Source organism: Triturus cristatus, chromosome 12 (assembly GCF_964204655.1).
Source record: "Triturus cristatus chromosome 12, aTriCri1.1, whole genome shotgun sequence".
In the NCBI taxonomy this organism is placed as follows: Eukaryota; Metazoa; Chordata; class Amphibia; order Caudata; family Salamandridae; genus Triturus; species Triturus cristatus.
In genome coordinates, this window is record NC_140595.1 from 264,101,765 (window position 1) to 264,128,807 (window position 27,043).

The 27,043-nt window shown below is 45.2% G+C and overlaps 1 protein-coding gene across 3 annotated transcripts in view; it reads right to left on the reverse strand.

The window, feature by feature from the left end:
- The window catches only part of LOC146775817 (FH1/FH2 domain-containing protein 1-like), a 2,636,482-nt gene that overhangs the window by 1,807,694 nt on the left and 801,745 nt on the right, over nt 1-27,043 (reverse strand). For all 3 annotated transcript variants that reach the window (XM_085639988.1, XM_085639986.1, XM_085639987.1), the window contains exon 8: nt 13,673-13,767. In XM_085639988.1, the coding sequence (XP_085496114.1) occupies nt 13,673-13,767 (95 nt within the window). The remainder of the gene's footprint in view (nt 1-13,672; nt 13,768-27,043) is intronic.

Below are 27,043 nucleotides of genomic sequence, written 5' to 3' on the forward strand. Positions count from 1 at the left end.
AAAGAATGACCTTATCAAAAGACCTAAAGAAGCAAGATAGTAGCATGATTAGAAGAGCAAGACAGGGATATTCTAGATCCCTGGTAGTCGCAAAACGGGAATGGGAGGAAACATATTGGCAGAAGCTTAAAGAGGCATCATTGAAAAGAAATTCCACCGTATTTTGGGACCTCCTAAATAGAGGAAAGAGGGCTAAAACGATAAGTATCGCGAACCACATAACAGAGCTGCAATGGTATAACCATTTCTCTGTTATATATGCGGGAGAGGCTGCCTCTCCAGACTATGAGGAAGAGCACAATTTGACCCCTGCCGTAATCTTTCATACCGATGTTACTTTTGGGATCCAGGAAGTCACTCTGGCAATAAAAAGTATTGCACCTGGCAAAGCGGCAGGTCCAGACGGTCTTCCAGGAGATTTGCTTTTGCATGATCCAGCACCCTGGGCATTGTTTATTTCTGCCATAATGAATGCTATAGCCAGGGGCTCCATAGTACCAGAGTCCTGGAAAGCCGCAGTAGTGATTCCTATATATAAAAAGGGTAATACAAAAATGGAGGACCCTGCCAACTATAGACCTATCCGTTTAATCGATGTGATTCAGAAGGTGGTTGGCAGGGTTCTTCTTATGAGACTGAAGCTGTGGATTGAGAATATGAATACTTTATCCCATCTTCAAGCAGGTTTTAGGCAAAAGGTAGGCACAATGGATCAAGTTTTTAGATTTTTTTATGATTTATTGGAAAGTGGTAGTTTTAGGAATAGGTACTTTATTTCTAGCTTTTATAGACCTCAAGTCTGCGTTTGACTTAATCCCTCGCCAAAGATTATGGCAGGTTTTATCTGAATTATGTGTTCCTCCAGAGATTCTCGCTTTTTTAATACTTTTACATGAGGACAATTACGCCAAGATTAGATGGGGCGCTCAGGGACAGCTCACAGAGAGTGTCACGGTGAACAGGGGGGTTCGCCAGGGCTGTGTATTAGCCCCCACCCTGTTCTCCTTATACATCAACGGGGTGGTGGATCTTCTTAGAGAGGACCCAGCCAATGCTCCAGCCATGGCTGGTGAAAAAATTCCTACCCTCCTGTTCGCCGACGACACTCTCGATCTCAAAATCCCCAGGTGGCCTACAAAAGATTTTAAACAGGTTTGGTACCTTTTGTAAGTCCTATGGCCTGACTATAAACACTGAGAAAACCAAATTAATGGTAATTAATCCTCCAAGACGTTTTAGAAATGTTTTTACTTTGGATGGCAACCCGTTAGATATTGTGGGCTCCTTCGATTATTTGGGTATCCGGATCGTGAAAGGGATGAAGTGGAGTCCTCACTTAACTAAGATGCTCTTATGCCACAAGAGGGCTTCTGGTGCCATTATTAGAGAACAACATCTCTCTACGAGTAGACCAGTGGCCCCGGCCCTTGTGGTATATGAGGCAAAAGCATTATCCTGCACAATGTATGGAGCTGAAATTTGGGGTCACGAAAGTATCCATGAGGTAGTTAAGTCTGAGAATAAATTCATGAGGGATCTTATCTCTCTTCCCACATCAACTCCATTAAAACCACTGTTTTATGATCTAGGCAGACATTCTATCCAGGACATTGCACGACTTCGACCTTTATTATTCTGGGCAAGACTACGAAGGACACCGGAGCTTGCTAAGTATGCTGCAGCCCTAAGCGAACTCACACTAGCTGACACTGGGAAGAGGATACAATGGATCTCCAATGTAAGACAATTGCTGAGAGAAATTGGATACGAAGACTGTTGGGAATCTCAGACACCCCCTTCAAAATTGGATCTCAAGAAGGCATATTGGAGATGGGTTAATGATAGAGAGTTAAGAAATGGTAATGTGGGGAAGCTGTCTGAGGCTTATTTTGAGCACAAGACACTTTGCAGATTGGAACCATATCTTGATTTTATCCAGATTCCACTGGATAGATCATTGTATGTGAGATTCAGATTAGGAACCTTACCTCTCAACTCCGTTACGGCTGGTTGGAAGGGTCACATACGCACATTAACTGGTTGCCCAAGTTGTGCATCTCCGAAGGAGACTATCCCCCATTTTCTTTTTGCCTGCTACACTTATAGAAGAGCGAGATCTAAGTGGCTGAGACCAATTTGCAGAATGCTGGGCTCCAGAGACTATGTAACTGTGTTGCGTATTTTAAAAACAGATACCTCGTCTCTTATTGTAGTATGTGGATTGGCCAAGTACCTGGGTTGCGCTTGGCTGTTGAGGAAAAAAAAACTTGCCACTTTTACGCATTGAAATGTTGTTGAGGTCCGGTTTTTATTCTTTTCTACCAATCCTTTCACAATGAAATTCGTGTTTCTTTGTATATAGTGTCTTATTCTGTGACATAGTCCATTTTTAGATACACTTATGATCAATTCCTTTTATTCGTCAATGTTTTACTTGATCCTTTTTAACTTTTATTGTATGTTGTGCTTTTATGATATTTTTTATCGAATAAAGCTTTACCTACCTACCTACCCATTTTCCAGTGCGGGTGGAGTGGGTTTTTATGGAGATCCCAGGCAGGCTTTTAGCGTTGCATGTCTTAATCCAGGGCACTAGATATACTATAGCCACAGTCTGCGCACCTAACGAACTTCACAAAGATTTCCTTAGGGACTCACTGGGCCGACAGCTGACTTCCCCAGACAAGGATTTAATGGTGAGTGGAGACTTTAATATCGCAATGGATACTCATAGGGACCGGTCTACCTTGAGGGTGGGACAGATCGGGGGACTTAAATCGGGCACTAGACATTGGTTGGAGAAAGCAGGATTAACGCATATATGGCTGCACAAACATCCCACAACTTTAGACCGCACTTTCTTCTCAGCCGTCCATCAGATATATGCCTGTATTGATTATTTCCTCACCTCCCCCAAAGTGACTCGAGACATAGTGCAGCAGCTCTTTCCGACCATTCTCCCATAACTTTGGGACTCAATCTTGGCAGGTGCCTGCCGGCTTCCCCGGTCTGGGGGCTTAATGTAAAACTCCTCACCTAAAACCAAATACGATCAGATACCATGACAGCCATAACCTCCTTTTTGAAAATTAATGATACACCTGATGTTGCTGCTGCCACATTTTGGGAGACATTTAAGGTTGTGACCAGGGGCCATTTCATGGCCCTGGCCACAGTCTATAACAGGGAGAGGCGGACCAAACGTCACCAGCTGGATTCACAGGTCAGAGAGCTTGAGGCAACCCACATCCGATCAGGCTCAACAGCTGTCTGCTGTCAACTGACATCTGCCAGGAAACAATTAAGGGCGATAGACATGGGGAGAGCGGAATATGCCCTGCGACTAATTGAACGTGGCTACCCCAGACGGTTGGTTAAGAGAGCCCGCAAGAGAGCGTGGTTCAACCATAGGGACATGCTTTTAACTCCAAAGAATCGTACTGAGGACCTCAACAGGCTAATATGCGTTACCACCTTCAGCACCAGGAGCAACGAAATTCGGCATATCATAAACAAACACTGGCATTTGGTATCATCGGAACTACATCTTCCCGAACCACCCATGCACTCCTTCAAGAAAGGCAGAAATGTCCGTGATCAAGTGGTAAAGTCCTTTTTGGACACACCTCCTAAGCCAACAATCGAATCAATGTGGCAACTACCGGCACCAGTAGGCCATGTCAAATGTGGACAATGTAAAGCTTGCAGTCTCACTATTGAAACTAAAGTGTTTCAATTCAACAATTGCACGGTGCCCCTAAAAACATTGACAAACTGTAACACTAAAAATGTCATTTACGCCATTGTCTGTCCCTGCAACAAGATATACGTGGGTCAGACCACTCAGAGGATCAAGTGCCGTATCCTACAACATTGTAGCAGAATAAGATGCAATACCACGGGGGCCCCCATGGTTGAACATTTTTCAGCATTTAACCACCCCCCTGAATCGATGAAATGGCTAGTTCTTGAGGCCATCACTTTGGGTATCAGGGGAGGCGACCTGGGAGCAATCCTCAACACCCGTGAATGTAAATGGATGGACAGGTTTGATTCTGTCCTTAATGGCCTTAACGAACTTGACGCTACATATGCACAATTATCCTTGTTGAATAACACCTAGCCTTTAAATTTGGGGTAATCTTGACCATTTATAACCATTTGCTGCATGACACTATCTCCGCCCTTTGGCCTACTATTGCCTTGATTCCCTTTCAAAATCTGAACTACACTCTATCTAGATATTTATTGTTAACTCGTTGAGGGCAGTTTATCTCTGCTTCAGAATGTAAGCTGCGTTTGCAGTCAGGTCATTACCTCTGTGCATATATTTTAAACAGGATACTTTAAAGCTCGCCTCCATTTTATATGTTGCACTATGATTTGGTTTTCATGTTTATGGTTTTCAAGCTGACGTATATTTGACTAAGTGACTTTACCTATTTTTGCATTCACGCACATTGCTGAAATTATTATGCCTCAATGTTGTAAACAAGAAACTTAGAGTGTAAGCTGTTATACAGCAGTTTCAATTGACACATTCAAGTGCCCTTCGCGCGCTATTGAACGTTGTCTGCCGCTCGTTTTGCAGCATCTGAGTTTTCAGCTGCGTTGATACAGACACACCCCCTGCCCCTGTCCAATGAGCGCGTCACGTGCCTTTCGCTGACGTACTTGCTTTCGTCAGCTACTTAACGAGCGACTTGACACTTCCCAGGGTTAGCTGTCAGATGTTGTCGACGCTGCCTGGGAGGTATGTCACACCGCGGAGCAAGCGCGCGTTTTCCAAGAGATTGCATCTCACCGCGCTTCTCACTTTCTTTTTGCTCCACCAAGAAATTAAATGCTGCCCCTCTTCACCTCTCCATTTGGTAATCTCCCGTTGCTAGCCACATCTGGGTTGGGTGTAGTTATAATAACCGCCATATTTAACTAGATTCCATGCTTTAGAGCCGTTAGGCGGTTTTATATTTTGATTTTGTAAAACGCTGCGAGACAAATCTCCTATCTTTGGGTTCTTGATGTTAACGCCGCCTCATGGGTTCTCGCCCGTCTCATGGGCTTTCGCCTGCCTCATATTAACTGTCCGGGCTTTTAGAGGCTGAGGCTTGTTACTTGTTTAGTCTGTAACACGCTGGGTCTTTCTTAATATAGCGGATTTATATTCTCCAAACCCCGCAGCGCTGTCCATACTTACCCTTGGTGTCCCCTCACGGTGACTCCTTTTTAGATATTTTTTAGATACATTTGCCGCCAATTTTTTTGTGTTTTCTCTTCACTTGTGTGGGTCCTTTGATGTTTGTACCTTAATTGGTTTAGGTACATCTCCAAACTAGGTTGTGGGAATTGTAATTCAAATTTTTTTACCCCCCCAGCTTTGGTTACGTTTGAACCACTGCCCATTGTGATTCATCATATACCGATAAGAATATTGCTATCAATAGCACCGGTTTTTCAACATTGAATGGTGAGTAATACACCATCTTGCTTTGACCAGTAGGCCCCAATTGAGACCCCATACAGATGTGCAATCTCCTCTTGTTCCGTCTTTCTGTTTTGTTTTAGGAGCCGTTCGGGCCCACTCCACAAATAGTCCAGCATGAGTTTTCCTTGCTGTTGCTGGTAAATATTGTCTTATTTCTACCTAATGACAATTAATGATCCCATAGACACACCGTATTAATACTACTCATTATCCCTAGGTGTAAGTCCATCTTCCCTACCCCCCGCTGGTCCTGAAGAAGACCCCGCTTCCAAGATTTCCTAATTGCTGGCTCGATTAGGGGTCGAAACGTCGACGACTTTTCCCTTTGTTCAATACACGAGACTGACAGTGATTTTACAACTGCTTTTCTTGCTAATGTTATTGCATTTGTGTTATTGCCATTCAAGTGGCAGGTTAGGTCTTCAAATTCATTTTGGATGTTCTTAAACACACGACCTTCCCCTTCACTTCGTCTGCACTTATCCCGATTTATGTTGCACTTTTCACTTCACTTACACCCTTAGTAATTGAAAATGATGATTTTGACATGCATTTGTCTATTTAATAGGTTGACATGTTGACCTTTTTCTATGCTCAATACGATTAAATGAAGTCATTTGTGTATCTCAATAAGGTGTTGTCATAACTCAATTTAAGTTTATATTCACATACTTGTGTTTTAATTAAGTTAAATTGTTCCACTGTGACTGTTTTTTCATATACCAAGGTAATAAGACAGGGCGCATGCAAGTGAACCGCCTCCAAGGCGCACGCGACCGATCGGAGAATCCTCAAAGTACATGGAGCGGATGGCGCCCTGCGACACCAGGACGAGAACATAGCAGATGTCTTTCGAGCCTTTTATGCAACCCTCTATACGGCAGAATCCCTGCTGGAGTCTGATGTGCAGGCGTATTTATTAACCCTGGGCGTAGTTCGCGAAGTAGCATTTCGCGAAGCTACGCAAAGTGCAGTTCGCACTACGCGAGCTACGCGTAGCACTTCGCGAACTGCGTAGTACCTTGTTCGCACTGTGCCAGATGTCGTTTTCAATGATTGCACAGTGCGGACAAGCAACCCGCACTGTGCAATCATTGAAAATGGCATCTTGCACAGTGCGAGCGGTAGTTTTCTGCTGCTCAAGTAGATTTTTACTCGAGCGGCAGCTTTCTCAACGCGAACTGGTAGTGTCTCATCGCGAGCAGTCGCGAGCATACGCGACCACTCGCAATGAGAAACCTGACCTCCTCGCGTTGGATATCTCGCCGGGAGGTTTATTTTCCATGCTCGCGATCGCCAACTTGATGTTGCTGATCGCGAACAAGGAAAAAGTCTCGCCGGGATGTCATTTTGCTTGCACGTGGTTGCCAACTTGACGTTGAGGACCGCGAGCAAGCAAAAAATGACCGCAGCACTACGCAACAGTACGCTACGCGTGTTCGCACTGTGCTACGTGCAATTAGCGTAGTGTGAAGTAGCGCGAACTTCGCAAACTACGCGAGCGTAGCGTAGTGCTTTGCCCAGGCTTAGTATTTATCCCAGACACCCCCCACTGCCTCCACAACTACGTTCACCGCTCTGGATGCAGATATAACGTTGCAGAAAATCCTAGCAGCCATTCAAGAGCTACAGCCTAATAAGGCACCAGGTCCAGACGGCTACAGCATGAACTCTATAAAGCTTTCGCCCCGCAGCTTTCCCCAGTCTTAGCGCAGATGTTTAATTCCTTTAGTGAGATAGGTACATTGCCGGACTCGATGTGCCTGTCCAAAATCATGTGATCCCCAAGGCAGGCAAGGACCCCAAATGCTGCTCCTCCTATCGCCCAGCTCACTTTTAAATGTCTATTACATTTTTTACAGGTGTTCTGGCCCACAGACTGGCCCCCTAAGTTCAGGGTTTGGTTGACCCTGACCAAGCCGGTTTTATCCCAGAGAGAGGCTACAGCAACAACACAAAAGATTGTGCCACCTTCTGGAAAAGGTGCGGCGCATGAAGGTACCGGCTTTGTTGCTCTTGGTTGATGCTGTAAAAGATTTTGATCGGGTGCATTGGCCCTATTTGCATCTCAGTTTACAAAACATGGGAATTGGTCCCTGGTTTCACAGCTGGGTACATTTGTGCTATCTCACTCCCTAGCCTAGAGTATGCATGAACAGTGCGATGTCCACCCCATTTCCCATCACGTGTGGGCAGGGTTGCCCCCTATCTCCCCTGCTTTTTGCGCTCTATATGGAGCCCTTTGCGGAAAGCATATGGAATAACCCCCACGTAACAGGCATCCAGATGGGCGGGAGAGAACACAAGATTATGCTGTACGCAGGGGATATAATCTTGACCCTCACCGACCCTGAAAACACGTTAGCAGCCAAGACGATAAACATAGCTGTGTTCAAGGAAGCCTCCGGGTTCAAGACCAATCCGCAGAAGACTGCGTTCCTTGGCATAAACGTCTCTGAGACAGAGAGAGCCCTGCTTGCTGGCCAATTCTCCTTTCAGTGGGCGGAAAGTGGGATTCCATATCTGGGGTTACAGGTATAACTATAGTCACTTCCTCACCAACACGTGGTCCGATCTCGCTAAGTGGAGGTCCAACGGCCTGTCTTGGCTCTGGCGAATAGGAGCTATTAAAATTACATTATTTCCTAAACCTCTCTATGTTATGCTGACCTTGCCCTTCCAACCTCCCCCGAGGATGCTGGACAAATTACAATCCTGTATTTGAGACCTTGTCTGGGAGGGTAAGCAAGCTGGGCTGGCCAGAGCCCATGCCCATCTTCCACTAACGGCGGAGGGATTGAGAATTCTGAATCTGCGCTACTACCAAGCGGCGCAGTTGCATTACATGGTGGAGTGGTCTCACACTCAAAAACGAGAAACACTGGTGCTTCATACACCACATTTGGAAGATACCATGACTGCCAAAACCCCGCAGGCCAATCAGTCTCTATATGTCATCAGTAGTTCGGGCCACTATTGGGGTTTGAGACAGGGTCCAGCTGTGGCACGGCCCCTCTACACCAATATCTCCGCAGACACCACTGATAAGTAACCAAAACTTCCTGCCAGCTGCCACACGCTCGGCATTAATGGCCTGGCAGGAAGCGAATTGCAAACGGGTGGGTGATTAGTTTGATGCTGAAGGGCTTATGGACTTCCCTACATTGCAGTCTTCCTATGGTCTTCCTGACACAGCTCCATGGCAATACCTGACCGGGGCACACTGGGTGACTCAGCCTTGGATTCGACCGCACACTAGTAGGCTACTAACACCTTTTGAAAAGAGGCTGCTCACACGTTCCACTGACAAATAACTACAATCCGACCTCTATGTTTTTTTAGTTACATTGCAGACCCCCCTAAAATCACCCGCGTGCACCAGATGGGAGGGGGAATGTGGGCGACCTTTCACAGACGGAGTGGAATGTCATTCTACACCGAGCACAAGCGTCCGCCCTTAACACCACTAGTAAAGAAATGCTCCTGAACATTGCTCACTATTGGTACCTCACACCGCCCAGGATTGCCACTTGGGCAGACACAGGAAATGGCTGCTGCTGGCGTCATTGTAGTCAGCAGGGTACTCTTACACACCTTTCATGTCAATGCCCCACAAATTGCAGTCTTTCAGGGAAGGAGTCTTGGAAGCGGTAAATACTATATTCACAACTGATATTCCCAGGTTCCCAAGCTATTTTCTTTTGGGTTTCCTAAACCCCCTCACTTATCTCTTACGGTCCATTACAGGCAGAGCCATTGCCCTAGCATTGGGAGTGGCTAAGCAGCTCCTCCTCACCAAATGGGATACAGACGCTGAACCGGCACACTTGGACTGGCTACATAAACTATGGGACATAACAGGGATGGAAAAAACTGAAGGTAGTGGCTATGCACCACCTTCCTCTATTCGACCAGATGTGGCAAACCTGCCTCAAATATTTAGCTGATGAATTCCGTGAATTGTACTGCCCCGATACTTACAAATAGTGTGCTTAACTTCCATGACTGTACCTGACGACCACTAGTTTGTCTGAGTTCACCTCCATAGATCCTAACATCAGTGCACGCCCGAACGTACCAGTCTTCCTGTTCTGATCCTCTTTTATCTCTTTCTTTGCTACTTTCTGCCTCTACTTGATTTTTCAACCATACGTCATGATGTTTAGTGCACAAGTCACCACCGGCAAATGGATGTAGGTGGGCAGTTTTGTATCGCTTATTTCAAAAAATGAAAAAAACATCTAAATCCTAATTACAATGTCAATCAATCAAAGAATCTTTATTTGCTCAATTGTGGCTATAAAAGACAGGGTTCAATACAGTACAGCCATAGAGGGAAAATAAAATAATCCTAACACAGAAGATAAAAAAGCAAGATCATTTGCAACATTAATCCTCAATAGGAGAAACTGACACAGTGTCCCATTAGAACAGACAAGTCGCCAAAACATGTTAAAAAGAAGCAAATATGATTTTGAAAGAATTTACAACACTTCTATAAAGTGCAGGGCACAGCTTGATTTGCAGTGCTGAAGACAATGTCAATCTAACCATTTCTCAGTGAAAAATATATATAGGCATCTTCAGATACATTTTTCCCCTTGGTAACCTGTTCTGTTTTATGGCTTTGTACCTTATCTTATGTATAGTTATCTCACCATGGTTAAAGTTCAGATCTCTTCTAGGGGAAGCAGGAGGGTTGTATGTGAATCCAGAAAAGTCTTCTGTGAGAAGTTGGCCTGGCATATGCTGTCCTCTAGTTATAGGGGACACCTTGCACCAGTCCAATTCGACTCTTATTGATGATAGGTTAAAGATAACCTTTAAAGAAAGCTATCCTAGTGGTAGCTGTGGAGAGCAGCCTTCAGGCTAAGTCTTGAAGGAGTGTTAAGCTTATTGTTTTACCATAGATAACCTCTTGAATAACCAAATGAAAGAGTAGTCCACACAGGTATATATATATAAAATATATGTATTTATTCTAGACAGAATCCCACAAGTCTCTTTATGAGGCTAGAGGTAAAGTTACAATTCAAACAAGCCTTTATAGATACAATAAATAGCACTGGAATCACAGGGCCCCGGGGGGGACCAAACCATATATTAAAAAAGTGGTATAAGAACCACGGCAATTCTACAGACAATGCCTAGGGCATTTAGGATCGCTGGCCCCTTAAGAATCCACCCCAGGTTATGAGGAAGGGGACCCACGGGAGGCGCGTGCAGTGGAAATAGCTGCTATCGGGATCGCTATTATAGCCTATGGAGAATGTCGCGGTTTGATTTAAACAGATTAAAGACACTTCTAGCAGGAGTTCAAAGTTAAGGGCTTAGAGTTAAGCCTTTGAGGAGCCCACTACCACGAGAGTACCGAGGTACCACTGTTACCTGCCCCAGGGAAGCCGGGTGCATAGGTCGTTTTCGATGTCGGGTCGTGGGCTGATTTTCAATGGGAAAATGTACAAAACTGCTGCTAGCCAAAAGCGTTGATGATGCCGTGAAGAATGAAGTTGTAGATCTTGAAAAGAAGAACCTGAAAGCAGAGGGGACAGAGTGTGGGTCAAGGGCACAGTGACCAGGGAGCTCAAAGGAAAGAGCCCTTCAATGTCGGGTGCTTCAAGTGGAAAGAGGTGTAGCTTGGATCTGCAGCCACGGGCTCCAGGAGGCTTCAAGGAAGGCCAGCTTTTGGAGGGCGACTGTCCCACGTCGGATGAGGGTCGCTGCGATGTTAGTGTCCGGATTGGATCCACTAAGCCTTGGCAACCGCAACCCACGCAAGATGAACAAATCAGTTACTGGTGCAGACCCACGAGGTCTGTGAGAGCTCTCCTTTGGAGAGACTGTAGAGCAGGCCTGGAGCAACCAGGGGAACTCTTGGAAATCGAGATTGTCCTCCGCTAGGGCCCACAAGTCGAGAGACAAGGGACAGCGGAAGGCAGCAATTTGGAGTGCGTAAAAGGGAGCCCACGGGCCACCAGAGGGGGCTAGGGCGCTGATCTTTGGCACAGTTGCTGCTTGGTGGTTGGCTCAATAACGGGCCAAAGCACAACTTCCCCACTGGTCAGGGTCGTGTGCTATGCAAGAGGTGGCCGGTGTCCTGGGGTATTGGGAATCTCGGCACCCACACGGTCCACGGTGCTCAGACTTGCTGTGCACACTCACTGGCCTCTGGGATGCTTAGGAAACCCACCTCAAGGTTGCTGGGAGTCGACGAAGTCCGTAGGAGCAGCGAAGTTCCAACCGGGTCACTTGCAGTGTTTCAGGGGCCTGCCAAGCAGGGGGTTGACTCCTTTATCCCAAGGGAGATTTCTTCAGTCAGCTGGGCAGCAGCTCGTCGAAGGTCAAGTCTGTAAAGTCCAAGATTGATCTGAGGCTCTGGGGACACAGTATTCACCTTTATCCCCAAGATTAGGGGAGGGTCCAGATCAGAGCCTACCAATGAGGGTTGAGGCGGGAAAGGGTGGCTACACCCACTCCCCTTTGTGTGTTTCCCGCCTGGGCGATGGGCAGGCTGCCTCTAAACCGGTTCCAGGCGGTGTATGCAGAATGTAGGCACTGTAGCAGCCTACGTGCAACTCTGAAAGGCAACATATGGTGCACCCACCCAGTTCCAATCCACATATCCTGTCTGGGGAGGTGCTAGCACCTCCCTGACACAGGAGCCCTATTGTCCAGCTGGCGAGGCTGGGATTTTCCCCAGCAAAAGCCAGTCAGAGTCGTGTGGGTGGCGGGTAGTAGCCATTTTGTACTACTTGTGCACTTTTAAGTTGGTGTCTAAATTCTGCCGCTTTTCCCATATCGCCCCTCTAGCAGGGGGGAATCGTGCCCTCATGCCCATGGCTGGACTGGGAGTATGATTCCTACATGTTTGACACCAAACACGACATGGTTCTGTGTAGCCATTCTCAAGTTATCACGCTATCACGATAGACTTATAATGCGGTTAAGAGTATATGGTATGGCTACACTACAAACAACCCCACAATGATTTTACGAAGGTTGCAGAGGGGCCCTACTCAGGTAGGGGTCTCCCCTCACACATACCTCAGCACCCTGCCTTGTAGGATTACCAAGGCCTGCTATAGGGGTGACCTATGAGAGTATATGTGTTGTAATGGGGTGGGATATAGGGTACCTATATCCCGTAAGGGGTGCTAGCACCACCTTACCCAGACTACAGTAGTGGTCTGGTGGTGTCAGTTTGTATGGGTGTCCCAGGGTGGCACAATAAGTGCTGCAGCCCTGGTAGGCCTACTGGGGGACCCATGCCCTGGGTACCTAGGGTACCATCTACAAGGGACTGGTAGGGTATCCTCAGTATCCAATTGGATTGTACCTAAGGTACTCACATCAGTTTTAAGGAGAAAGCAGATAGGCTGGGGTCCTGGATAGCAGAATCCCAGCCAGACTAGTCAAAAACCACTAAAATACCAGGCACAACGTTGGGGGCAACCATTAGTCAGATTCCACCTTCCTACATCTTCAATCTTCAATACTACTACTACTACAGGGAAGTAACTTTTAGTTTTGCAACATGAATCTTCTGGATTCACTCTCGCTCTCCTTTGACTTGCTCCTGGGGGTGCCAGTGTTGAAGGAGTCCCCACCCTTGCCTGAAGTCCTCAATTTTGACTTGATCATCTTTATTATCCTCCTCCGGGTCCAGGCTTTCAATCCTCCAACCGGTCAACTTCATGCAGCAACTTGGACATCTGGCTCCTCATGGCACACCTAAGCAGGTGGAAGCAACAGGCATAACATGGAAACTGCAGCTGCACTATCCTTCAGGAAGAGACATAACTATGCCAGGAAGGGCAGGAAGCAGGTCCTACCACACACACACACAATGTGTACTTGACAGAGCAGTCAGCAATCACTGCAATGTACTGGGCAAACACCATGCTGCAGGCATCTGGAAGGGATAAGCTGCATGGTAACTAGTCTAATGATTGCAGGCTTGAGCAGAATATTGTGAAGTGACTTGTGAAAATATGCATGGAAAGACAGGGCTTATGGGAACAATGCCACAATGAAGAATACTGCTTTCAATGCTGTAGGACAGCTATGGATCAGCCTCCAAAGTCCCTAGCCTAGCAAAATACTAGCGGGAAATCTTACACTCTACCAGTAAGACAACCACAACTGCAAAGACTTGTGACAAAACAAATACTACTGGACCAAGTTTACCTTGTTGATGAGGGACATTACAAACACAAGCAGTTCTGTATCGGCCCCATTCTTCTCTTCAAGAATTTCAATCATATTAGACCATGGATTTTTACCTACAAATAGAAAGGAAAGTACATATTATGGGTGCAGTGTTAATATATAAGGTTTAAAGAAAAACTTCAAGTCTACAGCATTTAAATGGAATGTGGCAATTTGATGAGAGGAGAAACTTGGTTCTCTAACGTTGTTTATTAGTGTCTCCTACACTGCCAATAGCCTCACATTGGCATGAACCTAAATTAGATCAGGTGTGAATGTAAAGCAAATGTTATGTTATTAAAATTTCTAAAGCGCGACTGTTACCCTAAGGTGCCCTGGCGCTGAGCACTGCCTAATAGTTTCCCGTGTAGTGAGACAGCTATAATGTGAATAACCAGGTTTTCAGCTCTCGTCTGAAGGAGAGGAGCTCAGTTGCATTTCTAAGGTGAAATGGTAGGCTGTTCCAAGCCTTAGCGGCGGAGGTGGTGAAACTCCTGCCACCCCAGGAAGCTTTTTTAACTAAGGGAACAATCACTTGTTTTGCTGCCAGAGAGCGTAACGTTCTTCTGGGGACATACCATTGAAATTTTTGTTTCAAGTAGTCTGGACCATTTCCGTTTAAAGCCCGGAAGACTGTACAAAGGGCTTTAAATTGAGCCTGGTGTTTCACTGACAGCCAGTGAAGCTGTCTTAGTTCCCGCTTGACTGAAAAAAACCTGGGAGTGCCTGTCAATAGCTTGGCAGCTGCATTCTGAACTACTTGGAGTTTGTTCAGAAGTCTCTTTTGGATATTCAGGTGGAGACTATTACAATAGTCCAGGCGTGCCAAAATAAGTGCTGTAACCACAGTCCTCAAGCTGTCACCAGAAAGAAGACACGTTATTTTCCTCAGAATTCTGAGGAGAAAGAAACATGAGGACCCCACTAATCGGATCTCCTAAAGTGATTTTTTTTGTCCACAATCACCCTCAGGTTCTTTACCTTCTCAGCTGGTTCAGGTAGTGTTCCCAGTTCTTTCGGCCACCAGTCCGGTGTCCAGATATTCAAGTTGTTACAGAAAATGATAACTTCTTTTTTTCCAGAATTAATTCTGATAGTTGGACGCCATCCAACCCGAAATGGCTTTCATGCAGTTGTGGCATTTCCTTCCAGTTTCAGATTCCTGGCCACGCTGAAGAGAGAGTACTATTTGCGTGTCATCCGCACAAGATGTCAGTTGGAACCCGAAAGACCTTATCAGGGCTCCCAGCGGCGACACGTATACATTAAAAAGTGTAGGGCTCAGGGAAGACCCCTGAGGCACCTCACACGGCAGGGAGAAAGGCTTAGACCTAGCCTTAACCAGGTCCACTGATTGCGATCTGTCAGTGAGAAAAGATTTAAGGAGGTTCCAGGCCGTGCCTTGAACCCCATTTTCTGATAACCGGTCCATCAGAACCTTAGGATGGACCATATCGAAAGTCGCCGAGAGGTCCAGCATGATCAAGATCGCTGTGCCTCCTTGGTCCAAGGCCTCTCTAACCTCCTCGGTGTACTTGATCAGAGCCAACTCGGTGCAATATTCAGCTCTGAATCCAAATTGCGTTGGATCTAGAATGTTATTGGTCTGCAGGATCCAGCTGAGTTGCACATTCAGGGCTTTCTCGATCATTTTTGCAGGTAATGGGAGGTGGGAAATAGGTCTGTAGTTGTTCGGGTCTTTGGGGTCGAGGTTCTCTTTTTTGGGAAAGGCAGAATAGATACCATTTTCCATTTTTTGGGGAAATGGCCCAACTTTAAGATATCGTTGAACAAGGGAGTAAGAGCTGCCGTAATGGTATCTGGGATTTGATTGATCACATCAGCCGGGCATGGATCCAAAGGGGAGTCTGATTGGATCAACATCAGGAGTTTAATTGAGTCTTGTGTCTCTAAAGGAGAAAAGCTGTCTAGTGTTGTTGCTACATTTGACACAATAGGTACCACCATGGCAGAGGCTTCTTTATCAGTAGCCTGTGTGAGAGAAAAAGATGAAAAGATGGCTTACACCTTTAATTGAAAAGCGGAAGCAAGATTTTCACACAGTTCAGGGCTACTCTGAATTTTGGGCGTTTCGGAGGACGTAAATTTATCAAGGGTTTTAAAGAGTTCTTTAGAAGAGGATTTTGCCAAATTTCTCTGCTCAGAAAAGAACCTCTTTTTGGTATCCAAGAGTAATCTGTTGTAAGACGAGAGACTTAATTTATAGGCCTCTATCAGTCTTACAGTAGCCGCTCCTCCAGAGCCGCTCTAGCCGTTTAAAGGCCTATTTTTGCGTTTTTAATTCTTCAGATTACCATAATATATATATATATTGTTTTTAATTTGCTAATTGGCATTTCAAGCAATTCAATAGGTACCTGCCCTATTGAGCAGTATAACAATTACAAAACGTACAACCATTTTGTGATCGACCTTACACATAAAGGAACATTTCAAGTACTCATCGCACTATCATCATGATGTACATTAGTGGTCAGGCGATATGCTTACTACAATAAGACCTCATTAATCAGACTGTGGCACATTGACAGCTTGGAGTTGCTGGTATTGTCGGAGCGGTTCCCATATGTCTCTGGGTCTAGATGTTGTGGGCAGTTCTTCTGCATACAATGCAAGATTATCATTACAATACACCACTTCCTTAATCCAGTTCTTGGTGTTTGGGGCTACTGCACTTTCCCAATGTAGTGCTACACGGTGCTTGGCCAGCAATAGTGCGATGTGCACAAATTTACCCATCGCCCCTTTCAGTTGTGGTACATAACACAATAAGCAAATTGTAGGTGTACATTGCAGTACAACTCCCGTCATTTCCTATATATGCTGCAGCACCCCCTCCCAGAACAATAGCACACGTCTACATTCCCATGCAAGATGTAGAAACTCAGCGTCGGGATGGCCACAACGTTCACAGTTACTTGTTTCCCTAAGGCCACACCTATGCAGCCTGGCGTTGGTGTGGTGAATCTGGTGGAGGTATTTAAAGTGTATAATGCACAAATTGCAATTAGGCGTGACAGTCTGCAAACATGCTCCCATTCGTCTTCTAGTAGTGGAGGGGTTAAACTGCGATTCCATCTGTCTAGGCTTCTATCCGGTTTAGGGATTCGCTCTTCTCTTACCTCTCTATAAAGTTTTGTTACCAATTTACATCTAGATGGTGCCACTAATAGCATTTGTAAAGCTTGCAACGTTGGTGGTTCATCTGAGTAAGTGTGGTAGTGAGCTTTAACCGCGTGTCGTAGTCTGTGTATGGTAAAGTTGAACAGTAGCGAGAGATTGGTTACGTATGTCAGGTTTTCTGCCGTGAGAAAGTGTCCATCCGGGTATACGTCCTACACGGTCACGAGACCCACTTCCCTCAGGGCACTAATAGGGCCCTCTTCTCGTGTCACCGAGAGGGCCGCATGATGTGCTAGGGGCAGGGCCGGCGCATAAATAGGGAGCTTATTAGTCATAGTACCTATAGCTTGCCATGCTCCTATGGTTGTGTCCAGTGTGTTAATTTCTGTTCGTGGCGTGCCTCTATGAGTATGTGTGAGAACCCCAGATAGCGGAACCGGGTGTGCATCCCAGTCTTCCACCGTAACATGTGGAGTATACACGTGCAGTTTGAACCAATAATAGGCATATTGTGCCTGAGCACATAAATAGTATAGAATGAGATCTGGTGCGCTAAAGCCTCCCTTAGCATAATCTAGTGTCAGTGTGGACCAACTTCCTCTGGCCTGCTTACCCCCCCCATATCAAACGAATAAGAGAGGATTGCACCTCCTTGAAAAACTGTCATGTCAGCTTAATTGGAATATTGGCAAATAAATAAAGGAAGCATGGAAGTATAACCATTTTGATGATCGCTATACGATCAGCTAGGGAAAGTGGTAGCCTGTTCCATCTTTCCACCTGCTGTTCCAAAGAGGTGCATGCCCTGCCATAGTTTTCTCTAATCACTATTTCGGGGTCGCGGTGTACCCAGAACCCCAAATACTTCACAGGCTCTGTGGTCCACACCTAGGGGTAGTCCACCCTGGGAGCGACCGTTTTGGTCGTGAGTGGTATAATTATCAATTTATCCAAATTGATTTGCAGACCCGAGAAAAGTCCAAAGCGTATATATTCCCTCAGTACTCCAGCCAAGTACCGACGTGATTCTCTTAAAAATAATACCATGTTGTCGGCGTAGAGTAATATGCCGACCAGGCAATGCAAAAAATTGAGTGCCGATTCCCTGTAACGTTGTCGAATAATGTACGCCAACGAATCTAGAGCCAACGCAAACAGTAGAGGCGATAGCGGGCACCCCTGACGAGTGCCTCTGTAAATTCGAAATGGCTGTGACGTCAGTCCATCGATGCGCACTAGCGCTGAAGGGTTGGCATATAAGAGCTGTACCCAACCGAGAAAAAGTGGCGGAAATCCTATATGTCTCAGTATGTGAAACATATAATACCATTCAATGGAATCAAACGCCTTTGCCACATCCAGGACGACCGCGGCAGCGGATAAGTCAGGATCTAAGATATGAAACATGGCAAAGATAGTTCTTAAATTAGGAGACGTAGATCTTTCCGGAATAAAACCTGACTGATCCGGAAGGACCAGGTTGGGCATTAGGGGTTGCAATCTAGTAGCCAGTATCTTTGCCAGAATCTTGGCATCAAGATTTATTAACGACAACGGTCGGTAAGATTCGCAAATGTCTGGAGCCTTATCTTTTTTCAACAATATAATGATCAGGGCTTGGCGAAGAGACGGTGGCAGCACGCCAGATTCGTGCGCCTCCGCATACATTTCAAGCATGTGGGGTGTAACTAGATCAATGTATGCTTTGTAGAATTCGGCTGTGAGCCCATCTGGTCCTGGCGCTTTCTGGTTGGGCAGTGAACGTATTGCCGCCTTTATATCTGCCTCCCCTATTGGTTGGTTTAGATATTGACGGTGATGATCCGCTAGCCATGCGCAAGCTATGTCGGATAAATAGGCGTGTAAGTCTGGTTCCACTGCACTCCCCTGTGACGTATATAGGTCAGATTAGAATCTGCGGAATTGTTCCACTATCCCCGCAGGGGCATGGTGAGCCGTCCCGTGCTGATCTGTGATTTTAGTAATGTGACGATAGTCCTCACGGACTTCGATTTTCGTGGCCAGGTTACGGCCCAGGCGCCCTCCCTCCCATAGGCCTGAGCCACCTGCCTACGCGCTATGTAGCGGATCTCGGATTACGCCAAAGAGTTATAGTCTAGTAGTAATTCATGAGTGCGTGCTAAAATCTCGGGACAGGGTGCAATTGTGTATTGATGTACTAACTCTGACAGTTTGTGTTCAGTCTGAGCGAGCTGCCCCGATATCTTTTAGAATACCTGCCGTGGTGCTGATGCAAACCCCTCTGATGGCTATTTTAAAAGCCTCCCATAGTGTGGCCACGCTCTCTACTGTACCTGTGTTACTTTCAAAGTACTGTTCTATGGCTGTTCATATCGCGTCATTATAGATAGGGTCTAGAAGTGCCTGCGTGCGAAAGCGCCACACACAGGGTCGGTGCATGTTAGTCATAATTCTGAATGTATGCACCACTGGATTGTGATTTTGTTGCGGCGATTCTGCTCATGCACAGAACTATGCACAAGAAACCAGGACCTCAGTGAATTGTGGTGTACCAAAAAACTGGCCTCAGTACCCAGAACCCCTATCCGACTAGCATCAGTATCTCATTCGTTCTCCGTACTATAGCGAAGCTACCAATGATTAGACAACCGGAGTTACGGCGTGGACGAGGGCACCATTAAACCAAATACGATGCTGCCATGCCGAAATCGGAATCTCCTGTGTCCTATATGGTGTGTAATTCACAGGTATCGCAGTGGGAGTGTAAGTATGGAATGTTTTATCATCCGCATTTATTGCAGGAAACGGAACCCAAGAGTAGAAAAGCTCAAAGGGGAACGCTGCATCGGCACTCACCACAAAGATTACTGACATACCATCGTCTGGCACCCCAAACTGCGTCAGATGACGCTGGAGCGCTGCGAGACTATGCGGTGCTATATTAATATCACCCATAAGGACACAGAGAAGAAAAACAATCTATATGAAATGTAGCACAAAAAGAGCAGTAATTCAAAATGCAAACCTTTCAAATTTTCAAGTTTGAATTAACCTATAATTTATCCAGGTAGGTAGGCTAATCCGTCACGTCTGTCAACCGGAAACAGGAGTGAGGGTGTTGTGGACAAATATAAGCACTACTACTAAAGTGTCTCGAATACAAGACCAAACGTTAGGTGCGCCATGTTGCGAGATTCTGCTCATGCACAGAACTATGCACAGGAAACCAGGACCTCAGTGAATTGTGGTGTACCAAAAAACTCACCTCAGTACCCAGACCCCTATCCGACTAGCATCAGTGTCTCATTCGTTCTCCGTACCACAGCGAAGCTACCAATGATTAGACAACCCAGAACAAGCGACTTAGGGTACTCTCAGGAATGGTGAGAATCAAGTTCACTCTTTCGTTTTTATTCTCAAACCAGTTCACAACGTGAGTAATCAGAGACACGGAAAAGTTTAAAATGTTCATTTTTAACTACGTGCTCTAAGATGCACTATTTTGGCTAACATAAGCAGACAAACGATTAGAAATAAAACAATCAGCATTGTTACAATTCTATAAAACACAAAGGGAGAAATCATGGCTAGGAGCTAGGTTTCATAATAATAGAAGGTCTCTAGGTTTGAACCTCCAAGATTAGCTGAGGTGAATCACATCACAGGATCAACAACGCTCTCTGTAGATGGAAAGGTTTCTCTCCGAGTGCCAGAATCATGCATGCAATGCAGTATTAAAGGCATTAGAGATTCAGATATTTGCAGCTGTGTGCGTGTTGTGTTTAGAGCGTGGGCCGATCAACCTGAATCAACAGCATATATTGTTATTTGACCTTGAGTACTTCTGCATACGGTGTACAGACTGACGTCGCGGTGTAAGTCTAGGGATGTGAAAAACAGACCATTCTCATGCGAAGAAAAGCAAGCAGTTTAACTTACAACAACAGATACCTGTAGTGTTGTGTGCAAAAAGCGGCAAAGTGGCAAAGTGGCAAAATGGCGTTTAACTACTAATACACTTATGCTAACATAGCAATGTGCAAGCAGAACCCTGTCTTCACCACACCCTCCCCTGATCGGACCACGAACAAAAGGGAAGCAATTTAGGAACGCAGAGTTCAAGTTTGAGTGAGACAGAACCAAGTTGATATTTTGTCAAATCGGATCATTTGGAAGTGATAAGTTCAAAGTTGTGAGGTAAACAAAAAACACGAAGGGGCGGTACACTGCCCATCATTAAGAGAGGAAAAAAAAAATTACAAAACTTTAAGAACCGTATGCTTTTAAGATGGACAAGTGCTAATTTAATCCATCAGTGTATAGGCACAGTATGTTGCAACAGCCTCTAAGAGGAAGTCATTGTTATCATCAGTAAAGGATTCAGCCATCCAATTTAATAAACTAAACGAACATACATGTTCTTCGATAGCCGAAGCCTCTAGCACCATCAGAGAACAAGTTGCGTGTTCTTCGAGGTAACTTTGTGCCAGGAAACCATGTGCCGCTGCACATATATCTCAATTCCCTAGAACTCCATGCACAGTCACGCAGGTCATAATCCTGATACCAGAACAGTCCAACTCATGAGCTACTAAGGGACTCAGCATTCGATCATAATCCGGGGCAGGAGACGCCGTATTGGAGAGAGACAAATCAAATTCAAATGAACAATCCAGGCAATGGAACACAGGTTGCATGCAAGTAAAGTATGAGAACCGAAAGGATAATCCATAGGCTACACTCAAAGTGGCCAGAGGTAGCGTTCCATAGTATTCAAGCATCCGTTTGCGAAGCTGGAACAGCCGGGTCAGGCTGTCTTGTGACACAGATTGTGCAGCCATTTCGGAGCAAACAAATCAACAGCAGCACACCGGCAGCCAAGGTGAGAATTAATGGTAACCCGCCGAAGATGCTGGGAAAAATAAGAAGGGAAAAATGCCGGTATCACACCAAATATTGTTTGGAACGAGGTCACAAGGCCGAAGCCCACAACTTTGAAAAAATGCGCCAAGCCAGTTGTTGACGAGGCATTGAATATAGTGTGAATCAGAGCGCCAAAATGAAGTGGGAGATCAGTATTCAAAAGCGCATGCACCTCGGTGCGGGTGTTAGCTATGTGAAGGACAAATGTTTCACGAGAAGAAGTTAGGGCGACTTCTTTTTTGGACAATAGAGCCCTTATTCTTCTCATCTTGTTGAACTCTACTTTCAAGGTTGGTATGGAAGGCCAGATGGTAATGTCGAGTCTCCCATGCGGGGGAGGGAGAAGCACATTTTTACAGCAAACTACACGTTGGGAGACAGTTACAATGTACGGAATCCCTGGTAGCATCCTGCAGCACGCTTCATTATTTAAAAGCAAATAACTACCGTTCGCTAGTAACGTGAAAGTGGGTGTTATAGCTGGCACTGGATTTCCCTTTAAAATGCAAGCTAAATTTGGGGCTTGGGTGTTACACATGCAGTGCAATTGTATATTTTTGCCCACTAGTGAGTGATCAGGTGTAGAAGTGCACTCCTCTCCCTTCAAATAAACTTCTTTACCCTCTCTCAGGCACCTGTATGTGAATGGGAACGACCAAATTTCATGGAGAAAAGCGCTACCCAATGGTTCATATCTGCCTAAGGCATAGTGTTTCATACATGAACTGAACTTAAACAAGGGAAAAGGTAGTGTTCTTAACCCATGAATGAACCATACAGCCGATTTAGATCCGGCCACAGAAATGGTAAAGGTTCCAACTTTTCAATGTGCAAAAGCGAATATGTTGCATCCTTCATGAACAAAAACTGTAGCTTTTCAGTCAGATTAAACGGTAAAAACAGAGATGAGGTATTCATGTAGCCCCAAGGAACTTTCCCAGATTTCAATGTTTGTAAAGTCCACGCAAACTGCATTATGGAACGCAATTGATTTTGACCATGGTATAAAACAGACATTTCATCCTGTACAATATCCACAACAGATGAAACAATATTAGCTAATGTGAAAATTCTGGAAGAAAGAGTATCAATGCTATTATCAACGACAGCAAGCACTTTTTCTAAATTAGCTTGATCAATAGCCCTCAATCTAGAAGCAGCTTCAATTTGAGATGATTTCCAAACTTCGTTGTAAATAGCATATACCCATCTTTTTGACCCGTCTCCTACAGGGCCCTAACAAAGTCATTCAAATCAACATCTTCAGACAATTGGGACAAATGAAGTTTAACTGATGCTAAGGTGGAATGTTTAAGACAGTTTTGACATAATTTGCCTACTGAATATGTAGTAACAGAATGGGAGTTTTCAAAACGGGGGTCCACCCAAACCTGTGTATAGCCTGGGGTCAGACCCAGAAAACGATGTTGGCATGAATCCGAACTGGTTTGCCATAACAACCATCCTTCAGGATCCAATCTGGAAATATTGAAGGAGGTATTAGTAATTAGGGACTGCAATTCTTCAAGGGACATATCTGTGTGATTGTCCCATGTAGGATAAGCACCCAGACCTGGAATGGCTAGGGCATTAATTTTTTGGGAAGTAGCCAATCCAAAGCAAGTAGTCTGTGAAATAGTAGAATTCAAAAACAACATGTGGTTAGGGATGAGGCACGCACAATGTAAAGCTGCTATGCCTTGCACCTGCCAGCTTTTAGAACCCCAAACAGATTTAAGATCCATTGTATCTTTCCACAGCTCATAGCCCCCTATAGCTAATTGATCAATAAAGGACTTTGAATACAGTAATTTAGTGTGCGTGAGTCTCACTTTGGAAGTGGACCGAGCAGTCATTTTGAAATAAAAGGCTTCAGGATTGGATCAACTAAAATTGGTAAAATATGTAAATTTCTTCAATAGGGTTGAACTATCTTCAATAGGAGCTGGGCAGTGTTCCCATTGCGTATAATTAACCACACTTCTAAATGTATTTGCTTTATGCAGGAAATGATTGCCATAGTGCTGGTAACAAAATAACTCCGCAGAATTCGCTGAGTCTAAGTACAAATCTTCAGCATCAAATGCAGCATAATATTTCAAATCAGAAAAAAGAGCATCAACGGCTTTGACATCCCAATCATCAGAGCATATGTTTTGTTTCACAACATCCCCCATAGAAACACGAAGTACATTGGGGACATTAATCACCTCGGTTGGGCCATGAATTTCAAATTTTACAGCATCCCATACAGTCCCATCTAACACAGGCCAGGCAGTGATATTGACAAAAGTCCGGTCCCTCTTCATGATATGTGATGAGGAGTGGGGGGCCAAAGTTCCATCAATTAATCTAATTGCAGATCTTTCGGTTAGATAAAGTCCATTTACTAGACGAAAAAAGACAACTACAAATCCAATCGACATGAACAAAAAAATAGAAATGAGCACCAACAAAATGTAAGTCCAAGGGGGAATTAAAAAATGTCTTTGAAACCAAACAGCAAAAATAGAAATGTTCGATGGGGCTCTCGATGTTGTAGAGAAATGAAAAACGTGACTGGTCCAACTGCACCTGTCTGCACACCAGGCAACGACACATCTGTGGGATATGTATACTCAGTATCTTCATGGGGACCACCAGCTGGTGGATTCAATAATGGATTGGTAACTGTATACATCTCGATGGCAATGTCAGGCCTGTTCGTATTCACCGTGGCAAAAACAGAATTTCTCAGCATTGCTGGACAAGAGACTGCTGGAGTCACACTAAGAAGAATCAGCCACTCGTAATTTGAAATTGTTAATGGAGATGTACCGGTTATCCTTGCGACCAGGAAGTGGAGGCAAAATGACTGTTCTTGTACCCTGCACGCCAAGCACTGTAACAGGTGCACGATAAGAGGGGACGAATTCCTTCTTGTTTTCCACCTTCTCACGGACCAGGTCACCGACTCGAGGTAGCCAGCCAACTACCGGAACCTGAAGTGCAGCATCAGTTGTGGAGGGCAAGTGTTCCTTTGCAAGACTGTCTCGATCCTCTTGTAGGTTCTGTAACACAGCAGAATGATCGTCTACGTCAAAGGGTGCGGCCGACGGCGCCATGTCTAGACCATGAAGGTCCGGGACAAACATTTTCATGCCAAAGAGCAATTCGTATGGGTCCGCCCACCCAGAGACCTTCTAGGGACATTGTTAGGTGCACGTTGTATGCTATACAAATGGGCCAACCAGTTTCTGCCATTACCTAAAACCCTAGCTGTCAGGTAGCTTTAAGTCATGGTTCATCCGCTCCACAACAGAATTGCCCTCAGGCCGGTATGAAGACGAAAATTTGACCTGCACCCCCAAAGACCTCATGGCTTCCTTGTACACCTTAGAGGCGAATGCCGGACCCTGGTCAGAATGGAGAGTGCCACATGCAAAAATTCACACAAAGACATGCAAATCCCCGATGACAGTTCGAGCATCAGCACTTCTTTGTGGCCAAAACCATAGAAAGTGTGTGCACGAGTCCACTGCAACTAAGATGAACTTATACGCAGTATCAGAAGAGAAAGGACTGCAGTGATATAAATAAACACACTCACGTGGTTTATTAGATATATACAACTGTGTTTGTGGTGGACGTGCAGCAGTCGAAGGTTTAATCTGCTGGCAAATATCACAAGTAAGGACATAATCACAAGTCTGTTTGTACAATACACCCCACCAGTAACGTTGCTGCAAGATAGTGACAGTCGCTGAGACGCCTGCATGAGCCGAGGCCATGCCTTCGTGAGCGCCTGTTATCAAGGGAAGCCTGCGGTCCGCGTTGGGAATCAATCTGTCACCAACGTTGTTAATTCTCACATAGGGAACTTTATCAGGACTTAAATTATAAGAGTATTTAGAAGGGAAATCTTGAGGGTAATTACATCCCTTCTCTGTTGCAGCAATAGCTGCCAAGATGTCATCATCAATCTTCCTTTTGGAGCTTGTAACTGCTGCCACTAAATATGTTGCCACTGCTGTTTTTGCCGCTTCGTCAGCTAAACTGTTACCAACAGCATGTACTCGTACGCGCTGGTGACCAAGAGTATGAATTACATTCACGAGAGGCAGACGCTCCTTAAGTGCTGCAACTCGAACTCAAAGCAGTTTATGTTTCATTGTGCTACATTTGGAATCACGATATTCGTTCTGAGTCCAAAAGAATAAATTGTCATTGAAAGACTGCACACAGTAGTAAGAGTCACTTACAATAAGAGTAGTCACACGTGGATCAGCACACTCTAGTGCAAGCACCAGAGCACGTAGCTCTGCCATCTGGGCGATACAGTCCCCTAATGTCTGCGTGTGCACGACATCGGACTTTAATTCGCCATTCACCATGGTACCTACCACTATTGCGCAGGCCACTGAATAGCATGCTTAGATTCCGTCGCCTGTTGCGCCGAAATGTCAATGTAAATGATACAATGGTAATCCTCAAGCGGGTGCATGAACTGAGGAGCAGGATGAACAAATTCATACTGCAGGTACTCCTGAGTTTGCAATGAGGAATCAAAGATAAACGTGACATCTATAGACATCAAGGAAGTGGCCCATTTTATCCAACGTGGATGCAAAGCTTTAGAATTCAGTACACTGGCTCTCGTCACTGCCTCAACGGAAGGATACAGTTTGACAACCAACATGCATTTCCCCTGCGACAGCGCTCTCTCTTTTAGAATCGCCATCTGCACAGCATTCAATACTTTCTCGACAGAAAAAAAGCGCATTTCAGCCGAAGTGTACAAGTGTGACTTGTAAGCAATAGGGACTGTGTCTCCCTCATTAAATGTCAAATACGTGAAACCCACTGGTTCTGATACAATTCTTATTACCAGGTTTGTGTGGTTGTCACGTGTCAGTAAGTATTTAGATTCAAGAAGATCAGACTGCAAAGATTGCAGTATAGCTGAATGTTCTGGAAGCCAGCAAGATTTGGTAAAAGTGGGTTGTATCAAGGCATATAGCGGCTTGATATGCTGGGCATAATCAGGAATGTAAGTACGCCCGAAATTTTAAAAAACTAGCAAAGATTGTAGTTTTTTCAGAGTTGTTGGAGCGAGCAAACATGCACATTTCTCCAGGAAGTGAGGTGCTAAACCTCGTCCTTCGTTGTTGAGCTCATGGCCCAAAAACAACACTGTGTACTCTGCAATGTGTGATTTTGCAAAGTTAAATTTTTAACCGAAGTCCGCAAACATGACAATGATGCGGTCAACGCGACACAGATGCGGCCATAATTCGTCTGTGAGATAAATATCATCAACAT